Raw genomic sequence first — 12,759 nt, 5'->3', positions numbered from 1 at the left:
AACGATATAAATTTCCAATTTTACCCTTCAATACTGCTTCCATTTCTCATTGCTGCCCTTTGTACAGTTGCGAAAGGGTGGGGAGAATATGGACGAGGTGGGGGTGGGGTGTAGGGAAAATTATTCTCTCCAATTCCTTAAAGTGCGGCAGTGATAGGTGGAGACGTCGATACTTGGTAGTTGCTGCATCCAATAGTCCATATCAATCTCCACCTAATACTGTTGCACTGCCACACTTTAAGAATTGGAGAGGATAATAATCGAGGCGGAGATGTGGCACTACAATAGATTATCCTTATCCGACATAATCTATAATATCCTTTCCCCTCTCCTCCAATTTGATCGCTGTTATAATCCAATTCGACCATTGCAACTAGGCCTGTAAACGGATCGGATTCTGCTCGGATACGGATCGGATGTAATTGGATTCGGATATTTCCTGGTCGAATACGGATACTTTTAAACGGATTCGGATGGATTCGGATGCGGATCGAATTCGGATTTTTGACCATCCGGTTACACCTCTGCCTTATGTAACCCGAGCCTTCTTTCCCCTAGTGGATACAATTCACTCTCAATCCATAGTTTTAAATCATGATTCTCTTCTCCTCATATTCTAGAATCTGTTGAATCTTCAAAAACCCTCAAGATCGTTATTTACTTAATTTTTTATAATTAAATATTTGGATTCGGATTTTTATCAGAGTATTCAGATTTTTTTTCCGGATATCTTTAATCGAATGCGGATGCCCCTAAACGGATAGGAATGCGGATCGAATTCGAATTTTCGGTTATCCATTTACAGCCCTAATTATAACCGTATCTGACCCTGCCCTCCCCCTGCAACTCCATTTAGATGCTTCTCTGTACTCTTCCTGCATCCAGCGCCATACCGACTCCTCCCTCCCGGCGTCTCCCCCAAAGCTCCCCCTGCCATCGAGCACGGCTTTGATCCTCTCTTCGTTGATGGATCCGTTGCACGACAGGTGAAGAAAATGGCCTCAAGCTCCTGGTTTCCAGCAAATGCACCATGAGATTTCTTCTCACCCCCGAACTAACCCAAAAATAAAATTAGTAAAAGTTGAAAGTACGTGATAAAATAAGCAAACAAAACAGGTTGATGGAGTACAACACACAGCTCCAACAAAGCTGGTTTTGTATTTCACTAGTGCTACCAATATCTTCTACACTTTTGGCGGACTTGTCACTTTGTGAGTAATCATTTGGTTCTTCTTCTCCAGTTCTCAGTTCTCACTTCTCACAGGTTACAATCGTCCCCATCATATCATTTGCAGCTTTTGCTAGCCATTCGGAGTTTGAGGAACCACGACAAAATCATGGGAAGAAGAGAAAATCTGCTTATTTACTCCCTCTCCCATTGCGATAAGATGAGACAGGCAATAGAAAAACAAACAAAAGAGGTTGACGGTTGTGAGGAGGTGGAGGTGGAGGTGGAGGTGAAGGTGGAGGTGGTGGGGTGGGGTGGGGTTGACAGGGGGGTGATGGGAAGTGGGAGTTGTTAAAGGTTAAAATTGGAAATTTATTCTGCTTCAGGTAGGACTAACCTGACAAGGAAGTTAAATGTTGAATCGAACCGTACCGTTGGTAAACCGTTTAAACTGAAACAAATATTAGTAATATGTAATGACAATAATTCACCATTAATGCCTTCATTATTAGGTTGTTTAATTTGAAAACAATGAAAATCAAACATGGATTGATAGAAGTGTACATGTGGATTTTGTAATAAAATAATTGGATTGGATTCATTCAAATACATTAGTATAATAGTATTCAATGTTTCAATGAATATTTTAGCTTTTCTATGAATTAGAATCATGTCATTTTCAGTGTGGTTTGTTGAGTATATCCAACAAGCATTAAATTCAGCATAAAATAGACAGATTATTTAAAAATCAAATATCTAAAACTGTAACTAAAATTATTTAGGGCCAATAAATCGAAACCATTTAAAAATCAAGAAATCGAAATTGTTTACTAAATGGTTTTAATTTCAATAACTGAAAACTGTTTAATAAACTGTTTGATTTTGATTTTACCTAAAAATCTTTGCACCGAATTGATTACACCGAAATCAAACCGTTTAACACCTTTACCTTTACCCTGATAGCGTTCTCATTCCCAAAAGAAAGAAAGAAAGTGTTTTTTTTCACCATAACACTATAAAAAGAAGGAAACCCCCTCAAATCTAAGGGCCATTTATTACTCCCTCTTAATTATTGATTGGGGTCCGAAATACCCTTTAATGTTCCATGCAGACTCTCCCATTTATTTAAGGGGGGCCAATGATGATCATTGGTTAAGGAATTCCTGACTCTGAGCTTAGCTCTTTCCATAAAAAACACATACAAAAATGAAAAAAAGGAAGTGGACAGTGGATTCCTGTCCTCTTGGAATCTAGCTCAGTATAAAATAGATTTCATCATATGGGGGAGTGTGCTAAGTGCGAACTACTATGCCCCTGGGACCACTGATGTCCGGCTGTACACTGCCCAACTCTAATAAAGAGGTCCCCCACTCCGCATGTATGATCTATGATAATAGGGTATCTCATATAGTTTTATGGTTTCAAAGTCTTCTTATGCGCGCAGTAAGTTGATCAGTACTTGATCGAGGGAAGCTTATCTTTTTTGTGATTCTTGCCGTGGATCTTTCATAGTCAAGCCAACGGACAGCAAGGAAACTAATTAATAAAAAATTAATCCATTGGATTTGAGGATTGTATTAAGATTTTTGTTATTTTCGTAATATAATATGAACAATTATGCATCTCGTCTGTCAAATTCTTGTATCCTCATTTGAGATTCGAGAATCATAATATCAGAGAGAGAGGGAAACTAGTGGGGGGCGTATGGGTCTAGTGGGGCAAGCAGTGATAGGAATGTGATATAATTAGAGGGACAAGATCAAATTACAATTCTATTTATTATTATTATGGGATTAAACCATAATTATAGTTGTTTTTTTTTTTTTAGGTATAACTATAACTATAGTTAGTATCTCAAAAAAACACTATTATAACTCTAGTATTGGGGAGTGGGTAATGGATTATTTATTAATTTGTTATAATTATTTTTAGTCTCAAAAAATAGGGAAAATTTGGAAGGAGAAAGAAGATAAAAGAAAAGAAAAATATCTTGTGGTAAAAAATAAAGGTATGTGGGCGCCACAGAGAGGAGTCACCAAAAGACTCCACGAGAATGGACGGCACATGTCTAGGTGTGGGGACAATTTCGTAATTTAAATACTCTAATCTAATCGTTTTAATTTTTTAAATTTAAATGAGTAATCACAATCAAACCGCATAATAGCGTAAATAGTAGTAATTTTAATCATTGTTGCTTGGAACCCCCCAATCCAAAAAATCCACAACGTCATCGTTTGAGAGTTGAGCCTTGAGAGAGACTCCAAAGTTGTAAATTTTTTCTTTAAATAATTGTTATCCTTGGTAAAAAATATAAAAAATATATATATATATATATATATATATATATATATATATATATATATATTTATTTATTTATTTATCCTTACGTAAGCAACTTGGTTGAGAGAGAGAGAAGCCCAATCCAGAAAAGAAGGAGAACAGAAGATGGTTGATTAATTGAGAAACAGAAAGGGAGAGAAAAAAAATTTCTTTTTTTGGTTTGGACTTTAGAGTTTAGAGAGCCGTGCGGTGTTGTTCTCTAGTCTCTACGTTTTTGTTTTTACATTTGTCTTCTCTTCTGCTTTTCGTTTCTGAGGTCGAGATCAGCAGCCAAGCACAGAGAGAGACATTAGATTCGAAGAACACTGTATTTCAAAGGAAAACGATCTCGTTTGGTGGTTACCATCCACAGTTAGAGGTGAGCTGAATTTCGTCATCTGTCTGTTTTCTTCGCAAATTCTTCTCTTTTTTCTTCTTCTTTTAGTTTACAATGATGTCTTTCTTCCATGGCTACTTTTGATCAACCGCCAGGTCTTCCCTTCTCCTCTCTCTGTTCCATTCAGCTTGACTCCGAGCTCAGCAAAATATACTTCTTCTCCGAATCCTTCAATCTTTTGTTTTTCCTTCTTTGAAAATTTGTTTTGTTGTACTTTTTTTCTTCTCTTTGAATAAATTCGTTCTGAATTTATCCTTTTCCGTTTTATGTTAATCGAAAATTTCCGCTCTTTCTTTGTCATCCTACTTGATTTTAGAAAAATTGTGTTTTTTTCTCCCTTCATTCTTTTTGTTATTGTTTTCTTCGACACTTGGGCTGAAGTGATCAGAGAAGACAAAGTGTTTGCAACTTAACAGCAACAGCAGAGATGTTCGTGAAGAGTCAAACCCTACTTAGTTTTGTTAAGGCCTCGTTAGATGAATTCTGTTTAACAGTATCATTTGGAGAGCCAAGTACCCAACCCCCTCCCCCATAAGTTCCGTCTGGTTGCAAGTAAAAGGAGGGGAAGGGAAGGGAAGGGAAGTGAAGTGAAATTGTTTTGAATTTTTTATTTTTATTTTTTGTAATCATAATTGTGTACCCTACCTACTTAAAACTCTTATTATACTTCGTAATTATATTTTTTACAACTAAATCTTTATTTTCCTTCTTAAATTTAAGGGATTTGGTTGCTAAATAAAGTAAAATTTATAGCAAAATTTAGAATGATTTGGAGTTAATTGCACAATCATGTTAGGTAGTGATTGCCGAAGTTTTCATTATATTTTTGATTTAATATTACTTTCCTTCCCTTTTTCTTTGCAACCAGATGGAGCCAAATATAAATTAGAAAAAAAAGCATATACGAAGAGTTCAAAATGTACTGATTCACCCATTTGACACGTAATCACTGCTTCGTATTCTACTATGTTGTTGGTGTCATTGTATATGTGGTGTTAACTGTCTTCATCTTTTTGATTGTTTGTGGAGCTGGTAAGTAGGGGCTTCATCCTTGGTCTGTTGAAATTCATCCTTGATTGCTGATGAATCAAGTGTGTTCCAAATAATGGTGACTAACTGCTAATTGTAGTTGTGCCTATGAGCCCTGTATTGCACATCTCCTTTTTCAGGAACCAATTATGACATATCAAAGTGAGGATGGCAACGACTTCATGAGTTACATTATAGTGTTTAGTTGCATAGCAATCTACCTCATATTTTGGAGGTTATGGTGATTTTATTACCAAAAGCTCACAATACCGTTTTTAATCTTTGTTTTCCTCACTTCCTGTTGGAGGCTGGCTGAATGAATTCAAGTTTAAGCTCTGTTACAGTTCAATAATGTCCCTTACTAACTGTTTCTATTTAATTTAAAATTAATGGTTTTCATGAACAATTTCTTGCCTGCTCATAAACTGGGTTTTTTCTTTGCATTATATGTTCGTTTTGTTGGTTTTGCTAGACATGACAACATGGGTCACTGGACTGAGGGACTTTTTTTTTTTTTTCTGCTTTTTCTTAGTGCAGGTCATGTGTTTGCAAGGGTTTTCTGCCTATACTTCTGGTGGCAATCTAATGATGGGTTTACCTAGATGTAACTAAAACTTTTGTTCTTTATGCTTCTGGGTAAATATTTCATTTAGATTCTCTATTTAAGAGAAATTGTTATTGAGGGGAATCAGTTTCAGGAATGGGTGAATGAATGTCTTTGTTGGGGCACACTTTTGATGCTGTAGAAAGGACTTTTTGATTTATTTTATTCTTAGAACTACTGTGGAAACATTTAGATAATGTTGTAGCCACCCAGTGGGCGTTGTACTAAGCAATAAACTCAATTCCAGATATTATATACAATTTAATTTTGTTCATCTGTATCTCTTCCCGTTTCTTGATTTCAGTGAGTGGATAAACATTTGGACTCAACTAAAGACCATGAACCGTCCAAGCATGATTACAATTAAACAGAGTGAGTCTCCTAAGAGAGTGACCCATAACTATTCCCAAATTCATAATATATTCAATGCTGAATCTAAAGGACAACATCTATTGGATGATGATAGTTCATCTGGGTGTTCGCCCCTTTACATACAAACAGAATCACTCAATTCCCCTAGTCTCAAGAGAGCATCCCCGTATCTACGACAGCAGTTAAGCCCAAACCCTGAATTAAATGGCCCTGTCTCTCCTGGTTCTCACCTCCAACATCCCAAAAACATGTTTTCTCGGTCTTCTGCTTTCTGTACCAGTTTATACTTATCTTCTTCAATAAGCTCTGAAACCAGTCGACAGCTTGGCAACCTACCCTTTCTACCTCACCCCCCAACTTGCAACCAACCCATTGCTGCTGTTCATTCATCAAAATCCCCATTGCTCTTGAGTGGGGATTTTAGCAACCAAGGTGATGAAGATAGCTCGGAGTATCTGATGAAGGACTTTCTTAATTTTCCGGGAGAGTCTTCAGATGGTGGCTTTCATGGTGAGAATTATGCAAATGAGAGTTTAACATTTACAGAGCAGTTGGAACTACAGATGTTGTCTGAAGAGCTCGACATAGCTATCACAGGCAATGTGAAAAATCCCAGGCTTGATGTGAGTGCATTTAACCCACAACTTTTCATTATGTTTCTAAGCAATTTCGATTAACAGGTTTTTTTTTTCAAGGTGCTATCAGAATCTTTTTGTTTTTTATTTTTTCTTGTTTCTTTTATTGTCATAGAGGAAAAAATCCAAGATGCCTTCTGGTAGAGATCTACTAATAGATCAGACCACCCTTATTGCCAATGATATTTCATAGCCAATAATTGATAAGATTGCACTATCATTCTATCTATAAATGGCTCTTTGGGCCCTCCACTGTATCTTCTGTTTGTCTGAAAAATGGGACATCTTTGATGGTTAGGATTCTCCAGTTGTATCAGATCTGGGACAGGTTATTTCAAAAAGAGGTTTCTTTCCTTAATTTTAGTCATTTAGAATGGCTATGTCATTGACAGGGTGCCCTGATCTACTCAATGTGTACCTTTGCTTTCCTCTATATAATTGTTATATATATGTATCAAATTTTAGTCACAACATCCTGCGATGAATAGATTGATTTTTATTTGATGTAGGAAATATATGAGGCACCACAAGTTTCATCAATCCCAACAACTGGAATGAAATGCAACCAGGATCTTGAACCTTTGATTCCAGATGGTCAGATCCATCAAAGTCATCCAACTCCTGTAGCTGCCACTGCACACAAGCCAAGAATGAGGTGGACACCTGAGCTTCATGAACGTTTTATTGAAGCTGTGAACAAGCTTGATGGGGCTGAAAGTAAGCAATAACCATGTCGAATGAGCTTACACATTGGAACATTTTTTTTCCATCTCATGAGGTCAAGATTTAAATCTTGGATTTGGTCCTGGTTGAAACGATAACATTATGTCAAATTATCAAGATTCTGATGTAATATTAGAAATTTGTATGTGACCTAGCTGAAACTGGTCAAAATTTTCTAATTGCTTGAAACCGAAATGCAACTCTTTTAATATCATTTAATATTTGATCCTTGCACATGGCTCACATGCTTCTTCATTAAATGCAGAGGCAACCCCAAAGGGTATATTGAAGATTATGAAAGTTGAGGGTTTGACCATCTACCATGTCAAAAGCCATCTGCAGGTTATTATGTGGATTATCTCTTAAAACTTGAGATAGCTTCTATTCCATATGAGCTCATATTTTCATTTGGTCATGATTTGCAGAAATACAGACTGGCAAAGTATATGCCAGAGACAAAAGAAGGTAAAACTTTTTACCTTATGTTAGTTGTGGTTGTTCTGAATCTGGTATATAGCATCATTTTACAAATTACAACTACATCAATTAATAGACTATATGATGCTCAGTACAACCAATGTTCTTCATAATTCGGTGCTTATCAACCAATGGTCCAATCTGTTCAATAAGCAGATGACTTCTTTAACAGAAGTGGTGTGCCAAACCTAAGAGATATAGGGGGAACAGGCGAACAGAGTGTGGTAAAATTCCAGTCTTGATGTATTACGTGGTATAGGTTTTCTTTCAAGTAATATGGGATTGAATAATCATCCAAAAAAAGGGAGGGGGGCGGGGGGAGGTTGAACAAGCTACTGCTAGACTATAATGCTATATACTTTGCCTCTTATTTAGTCTTGATGGTGCAGTCTGAGAAATGGAAACGGTGATCTCAAGTCTTAACAAATAATGAGCACGGTTGCTTTTGGAAGGCCAAGTTATGGGGTTTTTTTTTGACTGTTTAAAGATAGGATGAAGTGAAGTATTTCTTTCAAGATGAAACTTTGCTTTACTTGACGGCCTATTATAGGTTTAAATCTTGGTTTTAGAAACGGATCTATATACATATGAAAGGAATCTCTGTTACCTTCTAGATTTATAATATGTCTAAAAAGAGAATAACTCTTACCTCTTAGATTTATCTCTATGATTTGCACCCTTTTTTTCGGTTTGTGTGTGTGTGTGGGGGGGGGGGGGGTTGAAACAAAATCTAGATATACAAATGGGCTGGATGATATGTTGCACCCATACCAGGTTGGCTTGCTAATTGGGGAACCACTGTTATCAGGAAGAATATTTTTCTTTAAATGATCATAGGGAATGGGTTTCCAGCACTATTCATTCCATCAAATCTGCTGTTGGCTGCCACATGGCAGTTCAGTTGGTGCTCAATATGATGTGCACATTGCATCTAATCATTGAAATCCAACTTTGTCACATGTCAAGATAATGCTTCAAAACTTTGCTAGAGAAGTCGGTTCTGTTTCAGAACTTGGACCTTTGAAGAGACAAGGAGAATAACCTTACACATGGTGTGTATATGGATGAACTGGCCAACTAGTTTGACCTGTGGCCTATCCCGAGAATTCCCAACTATCCAATGATCAGAATGGCCAAATCATTCCTCAATGTGGTAAAAATAGGTGCCGTGCCGGGAACATTCCGAAACTAATGGTGCCAAAAACCTTTTTCTGTTTTTCATGAGTATATTATTGTTTTGAGCTGATATTCTGGCAATATATTATCTGATTATTGTGATACCAATACAGAGACTCTTGAAATGTGTAATTTTTCATTTTTTGAAGGCAAGAAAGCTTCTTCCTCTGAAGAAAAGAAGACAACTTCAACTGAATGTGATGCACGTGTGAAAAGGTCGGTATCATCCCCCCCCTTTTCTCTTCATAATTGGGCGAATCATGCACTGTAATAAATAGTACTTCTCATTACAGGAGCTTGCAAGTCACAGAAGCTCTACGCATGCAAATGGAAGTTCAAAAACAGCTTCATGAACAGCTTGAGGTGTGTATGGTATTTTGATTGATTCAGGCTATGTTTAAATTTTTTTTTTTATATTTTAATGTTTTCATACACTTCCTTGGCATCTTGTTTACCTAAAGTTGTAAGCTATTTTACCGCATGCTAAGTGCTGTATGATTGGTCATGTAATTTCTATTGTATCCTGAATTGCATTCTGTTGGTTGTATCAGTTTGCTCTGTCCTGTTTTGATGATGGGATCAAGAGTTGATCCCAATGGTTGAGGGAAGTGGGTTTCTAATGGTAGTAGGAATTTAATGCAAAAAATCGACCTCAAACCAGGGAAACCAGCGGGAGATCGATTGCAGCCAGGATCAACACGATAAGGAACAAATTAAATAACTAAAACCTTTTTTTTTTTTTATTGGTCTTTTTATTACATATGAAAGAAGAACATAAAAAAAGGATAAGAAGAAGAAGAAGAAGGGGGTAGGGGGAGTGGCTCTTTCAGCCTGGGTCTCTCACCCACAGCTATTTCAGCTGTTGCAGCAAAGGAGGAACTCTCATACTCAATGGTTAATTGGCCAGAAGATTCTTTTCTCTAAAATTCTCTCTTTTCATTAATATGTGATGCCTTTTAATAGCTTGGGCAAGCTTACAATAGGATAGAAACTTCCCAAAGTAAGAACTAATCTAATATAGAAACTAAATAAAATAGAAACTACTATATAAAAGCTAAGCAACTAAAATAGAAACTCTAACTTTGACAAGGCTTAAAAAAATAGAAACTATAAAATATTCTCAAAAATAGAAACTAGACCCTTGTCAAAAAAAAGGAAGCTAACTTGGTCTTCAATCTTCTAGAAGCTATCCCATCGATCCTGGAGTGTCTTGTTGTCCACGGCTTTTAGAATAGAGGCACACATGATCTAAGTTGGGACCCACAGCACTGTTCACGTGAACAGTACCTCGGATACTGTTCATGTGAACAGTAACTTTGTTTTTGAAATCTGGTTTTGTTCTATTCTTCATGCTTTGATCTGCATCAGAATTATTGTTTTTCCCTTATAATTTTTTGGAATCCACCTAGAACTTGGTTTGAGGGTCTGGTCATGCACTGCTAATATAAGCCTGAGTGTTGGTTCAAATATTTTACTTTTAACAGTTTCTTGGTAAGAGATGGGTCTTTTACAAGTTTGTCCTTTTTTAGGAAATGTGAAAATGTGAGGTTTTCCACTAGTGTGGTTAGGAGTGCATTTCTGTTCGAGGAGTGTGACTTTGGGTGAGAATCCAGGTGGTTGAATCTTTTGTAATCAAGTATTCTCTAATTTTAGTGAGAGCTGGATCCCATCCATTGGTATAGGCAACATGGTCAAACTATCAAATCTTCTATTTTGTGATTGCTTGCCGTTCTTATTTGTTTGCATTTTTACTGGGTTTTGTGGTTTGGGCTCTGCCCAAAAGACGTTCGCATTCTGAATTCTCTAACACTTATGGGCTCTTTTGAGATTTGTAACAGTTAGTTTTTTTTTAAAGCTTTTGTGTTAATTTACTTTGGTATGTTGTTCGTGCAGGTACAAAGGACTCTTCAATTACGTATAGAGGAGCATGCAAGGTATTTGCAGAAGATTTTAGAAGAACAAAAGAAAGCTGGGGGTACCTTAATTGCTGCTTGTGAGCTGCCAAGCCTGCCATCATTGACTAGTCCACAATCAGAATCTGAACCAAAGCCCAAGTCTTCATCTACTTGTGCCTCACCACAACCAGAATCTAAAATTGACTCAACTCTAACAGCAAAGCATAAAGCTACAGATTGTACTCAATCTGAGCAGCCAACTTGTCAGAAACGAGTTCATTGTGAAGCCAAGATGGAAATAGCATCTGGTGAGACTCTGGTTGAGAATCCTGGACAATGAACCTTCAGACCGTGCTTGAAAAATTTGTTTGAGAAATCCCTTTCCCTCTTTGTACATACCATGTAAAAACAGAAAGTTGGAAAACAAAAGAGAAGTGTTGAAGTGGAAAGTTGTGTGAATCTCTAATTTACCAGCTAAACAGCAAATGTGTGAGTGTGCTTTAGCAGCTAAACAGAAAAAGTTGTGTCAATCTCTAATTTAGCTGATCTAAAATTACTACACTGACAAAATTCTTTAGTGAATGACCTTACAACAAATGTGTTCAGCTTTCAGCCTCAAATTAGCATGTGATGCAAGTCATGCAACTCAAAAATGGGTCGGAGTTGCAAAGACTACAAACACTTGAAAATCATTTGGATAAAGATCATGGGGTTGGTTTAGCTTGCTAAGCTGCCATGTGGAGGGAGGGTTGATCTGGCCATCCTAACTGCTGCCTGCTGGCTGGATCTATCTCGACACTGTTTAGGGGCTGATCTAGGTGTATCTGATCTTGTTATTTCTACTTGCAAATAAACTAATATTCTTCTTTAAAAAAAAAATAAATCTAATACCTGTTGGGAAAATATCAAAACCGTCTTCACACAGGACTTTTCTGAGTAATAGGTGGTCGGTTCTGGATTCCAAACTCAAAAGGAGGCAACAAGGGGTTTTTCCTTCAAATATGTGGACACATAAAGCCACCTTCCTTAAATTTCTTTTCTTATATACATCTCTCTCTCTCAACTCTTCAGTTCTTGCTCTCTGCCTTTCTATTCCTGTTTTGCTGAACCCCATGGGTGTAGCTAGGTTGGCAAGGGAGTGTGCTAACTAAGTAGACATGTAGTTCAATTCCCCTAGCCCTTGGGGCCAGCCCCATGGCTTCTATGGTTCTCATGGGATCCAGTGCTGACCCAGTGCGCGTGTAGGGACGTATGCTTCAAGATGTGAATAGAAGAAAGGAGAATACAGATTACAATCCGAGAAGAAGCAATATTGTAACTAACAACCGAAGAAAAATAAAAAAGGGAAAATGAACAGAAAATGAACTGTGTACATGATTGGAGGAGAAGACTCTTTATGTATCCTTAGAGCCTTAAGAGAAAGCCCGTCGTGATTGTCAATTTTTGTTTGATATGGATGGATTATTATTGGATTTTGATCGATGTCCATTCAAATAGACATTTCAGTCTCGGATATATAAGAATTGTAGCCGCTATTATATATAGCTCTATTTATTCAGGTGAGAGACAGGTGTGAATACTGAATACCCCCCCCCCATGACCTCCTCTCTTCTAATCATCATCAAACGAATCAGAATCACCACAGCTTTTTACCTTTATATTTCTAATGACAGGGATTTGGATATCTTTACACCAGGGCTGCCATACATGATATAGCTCCAAGGATTGGCATTGGCTTTCAAAAAAGGAAGAACATTTCCTGTTTTTTGTTGTTTGGTAAAAAAAATGAAGAACAAGTCAACACCAAACACAAAGGCTAAGGAGAAAAATTTTGACGAGGAAAGAGAAAGGGTATCGGGAAAAAGGAAATCCAATAAACGTACGAATTCATGACGTCAGACAGAGGCTCAAGTTTTTAAGCTGATCATACTTATAATTTCAAATTTCTCTTTCTGTTCCTACCC

General features: G+C 37.1%; 1 protein-coding gene across 3 annotated transcripts; it reads left to right on the top strand.

Moving 5' to 3' along the window:
• The first annotated feature begins 3,832 nt into the window (after positions 1-3,832).
• Positions 3,833-11,244, top strand: LOC122662087 (myb family transcription factor PHL6). Of its 3 annotated transcripts, none has more exons than XM_043857647.1 (8): positions 3,833-3,866; positions 5,451-6,512; positions 7,034-7,241; positions 7,513-7,589; positions 7,673-7,712; positions 9,050-9,116; positions 9,194-9,263; positions 10,794-11,244. In XM_043857647.1, the coding sequence occupies exons 2-8, from the start codon at positions 5,856-5,858 to the stop codon at positions 11,133-11,135; spliced, it is 1,461 nt and encodes a 486-aa protein (XP_043713582.1). In that variant the 5' UTR covers positions 3,833-3,866; positions 5,451-5,855; the 3' UTR covers positions 11,136-11,244. The 3 variants fall into 3 exon arrangements, with proteins under 3 accessions (XP_043713582.1, XP_043713581.1, XP_043713583.1); XM_043857646.1 differs by having other exon boundaries at positions 3,849-3,866; positions 5,446-6,512; XM_043857648.1 differs by lacking the exon at positions 3,833-3,866 and having other exon boundaries at positions 4,617-5,549; positions 5,822-6,512.
• Positions 11,245-12,759: the final 1,515 nt, after the last annotated feature.

The sequence above is a fragment of the Telopea speciosissima genome, chromosome 5, assembly GCF_018873765.1.
Source record: "Telopea speciosissima isolate NSW1024214 ecotype Mountain lineage chromosome 5, Tspe_v1, whole genome shotgun sequence".
NCBI classification, from domain to species: domain Eukaryota; kingdom Viridiplantae; phylum Streptophyta; class Magnoliopsida; order Proteales; family Proteaceae; genus Telopea; species Telopea speciosissima.
Note: the sequence above shows the minus strand (reverse complement) of the source record. Positions and strands in the feature narration are given on the sequence as shown.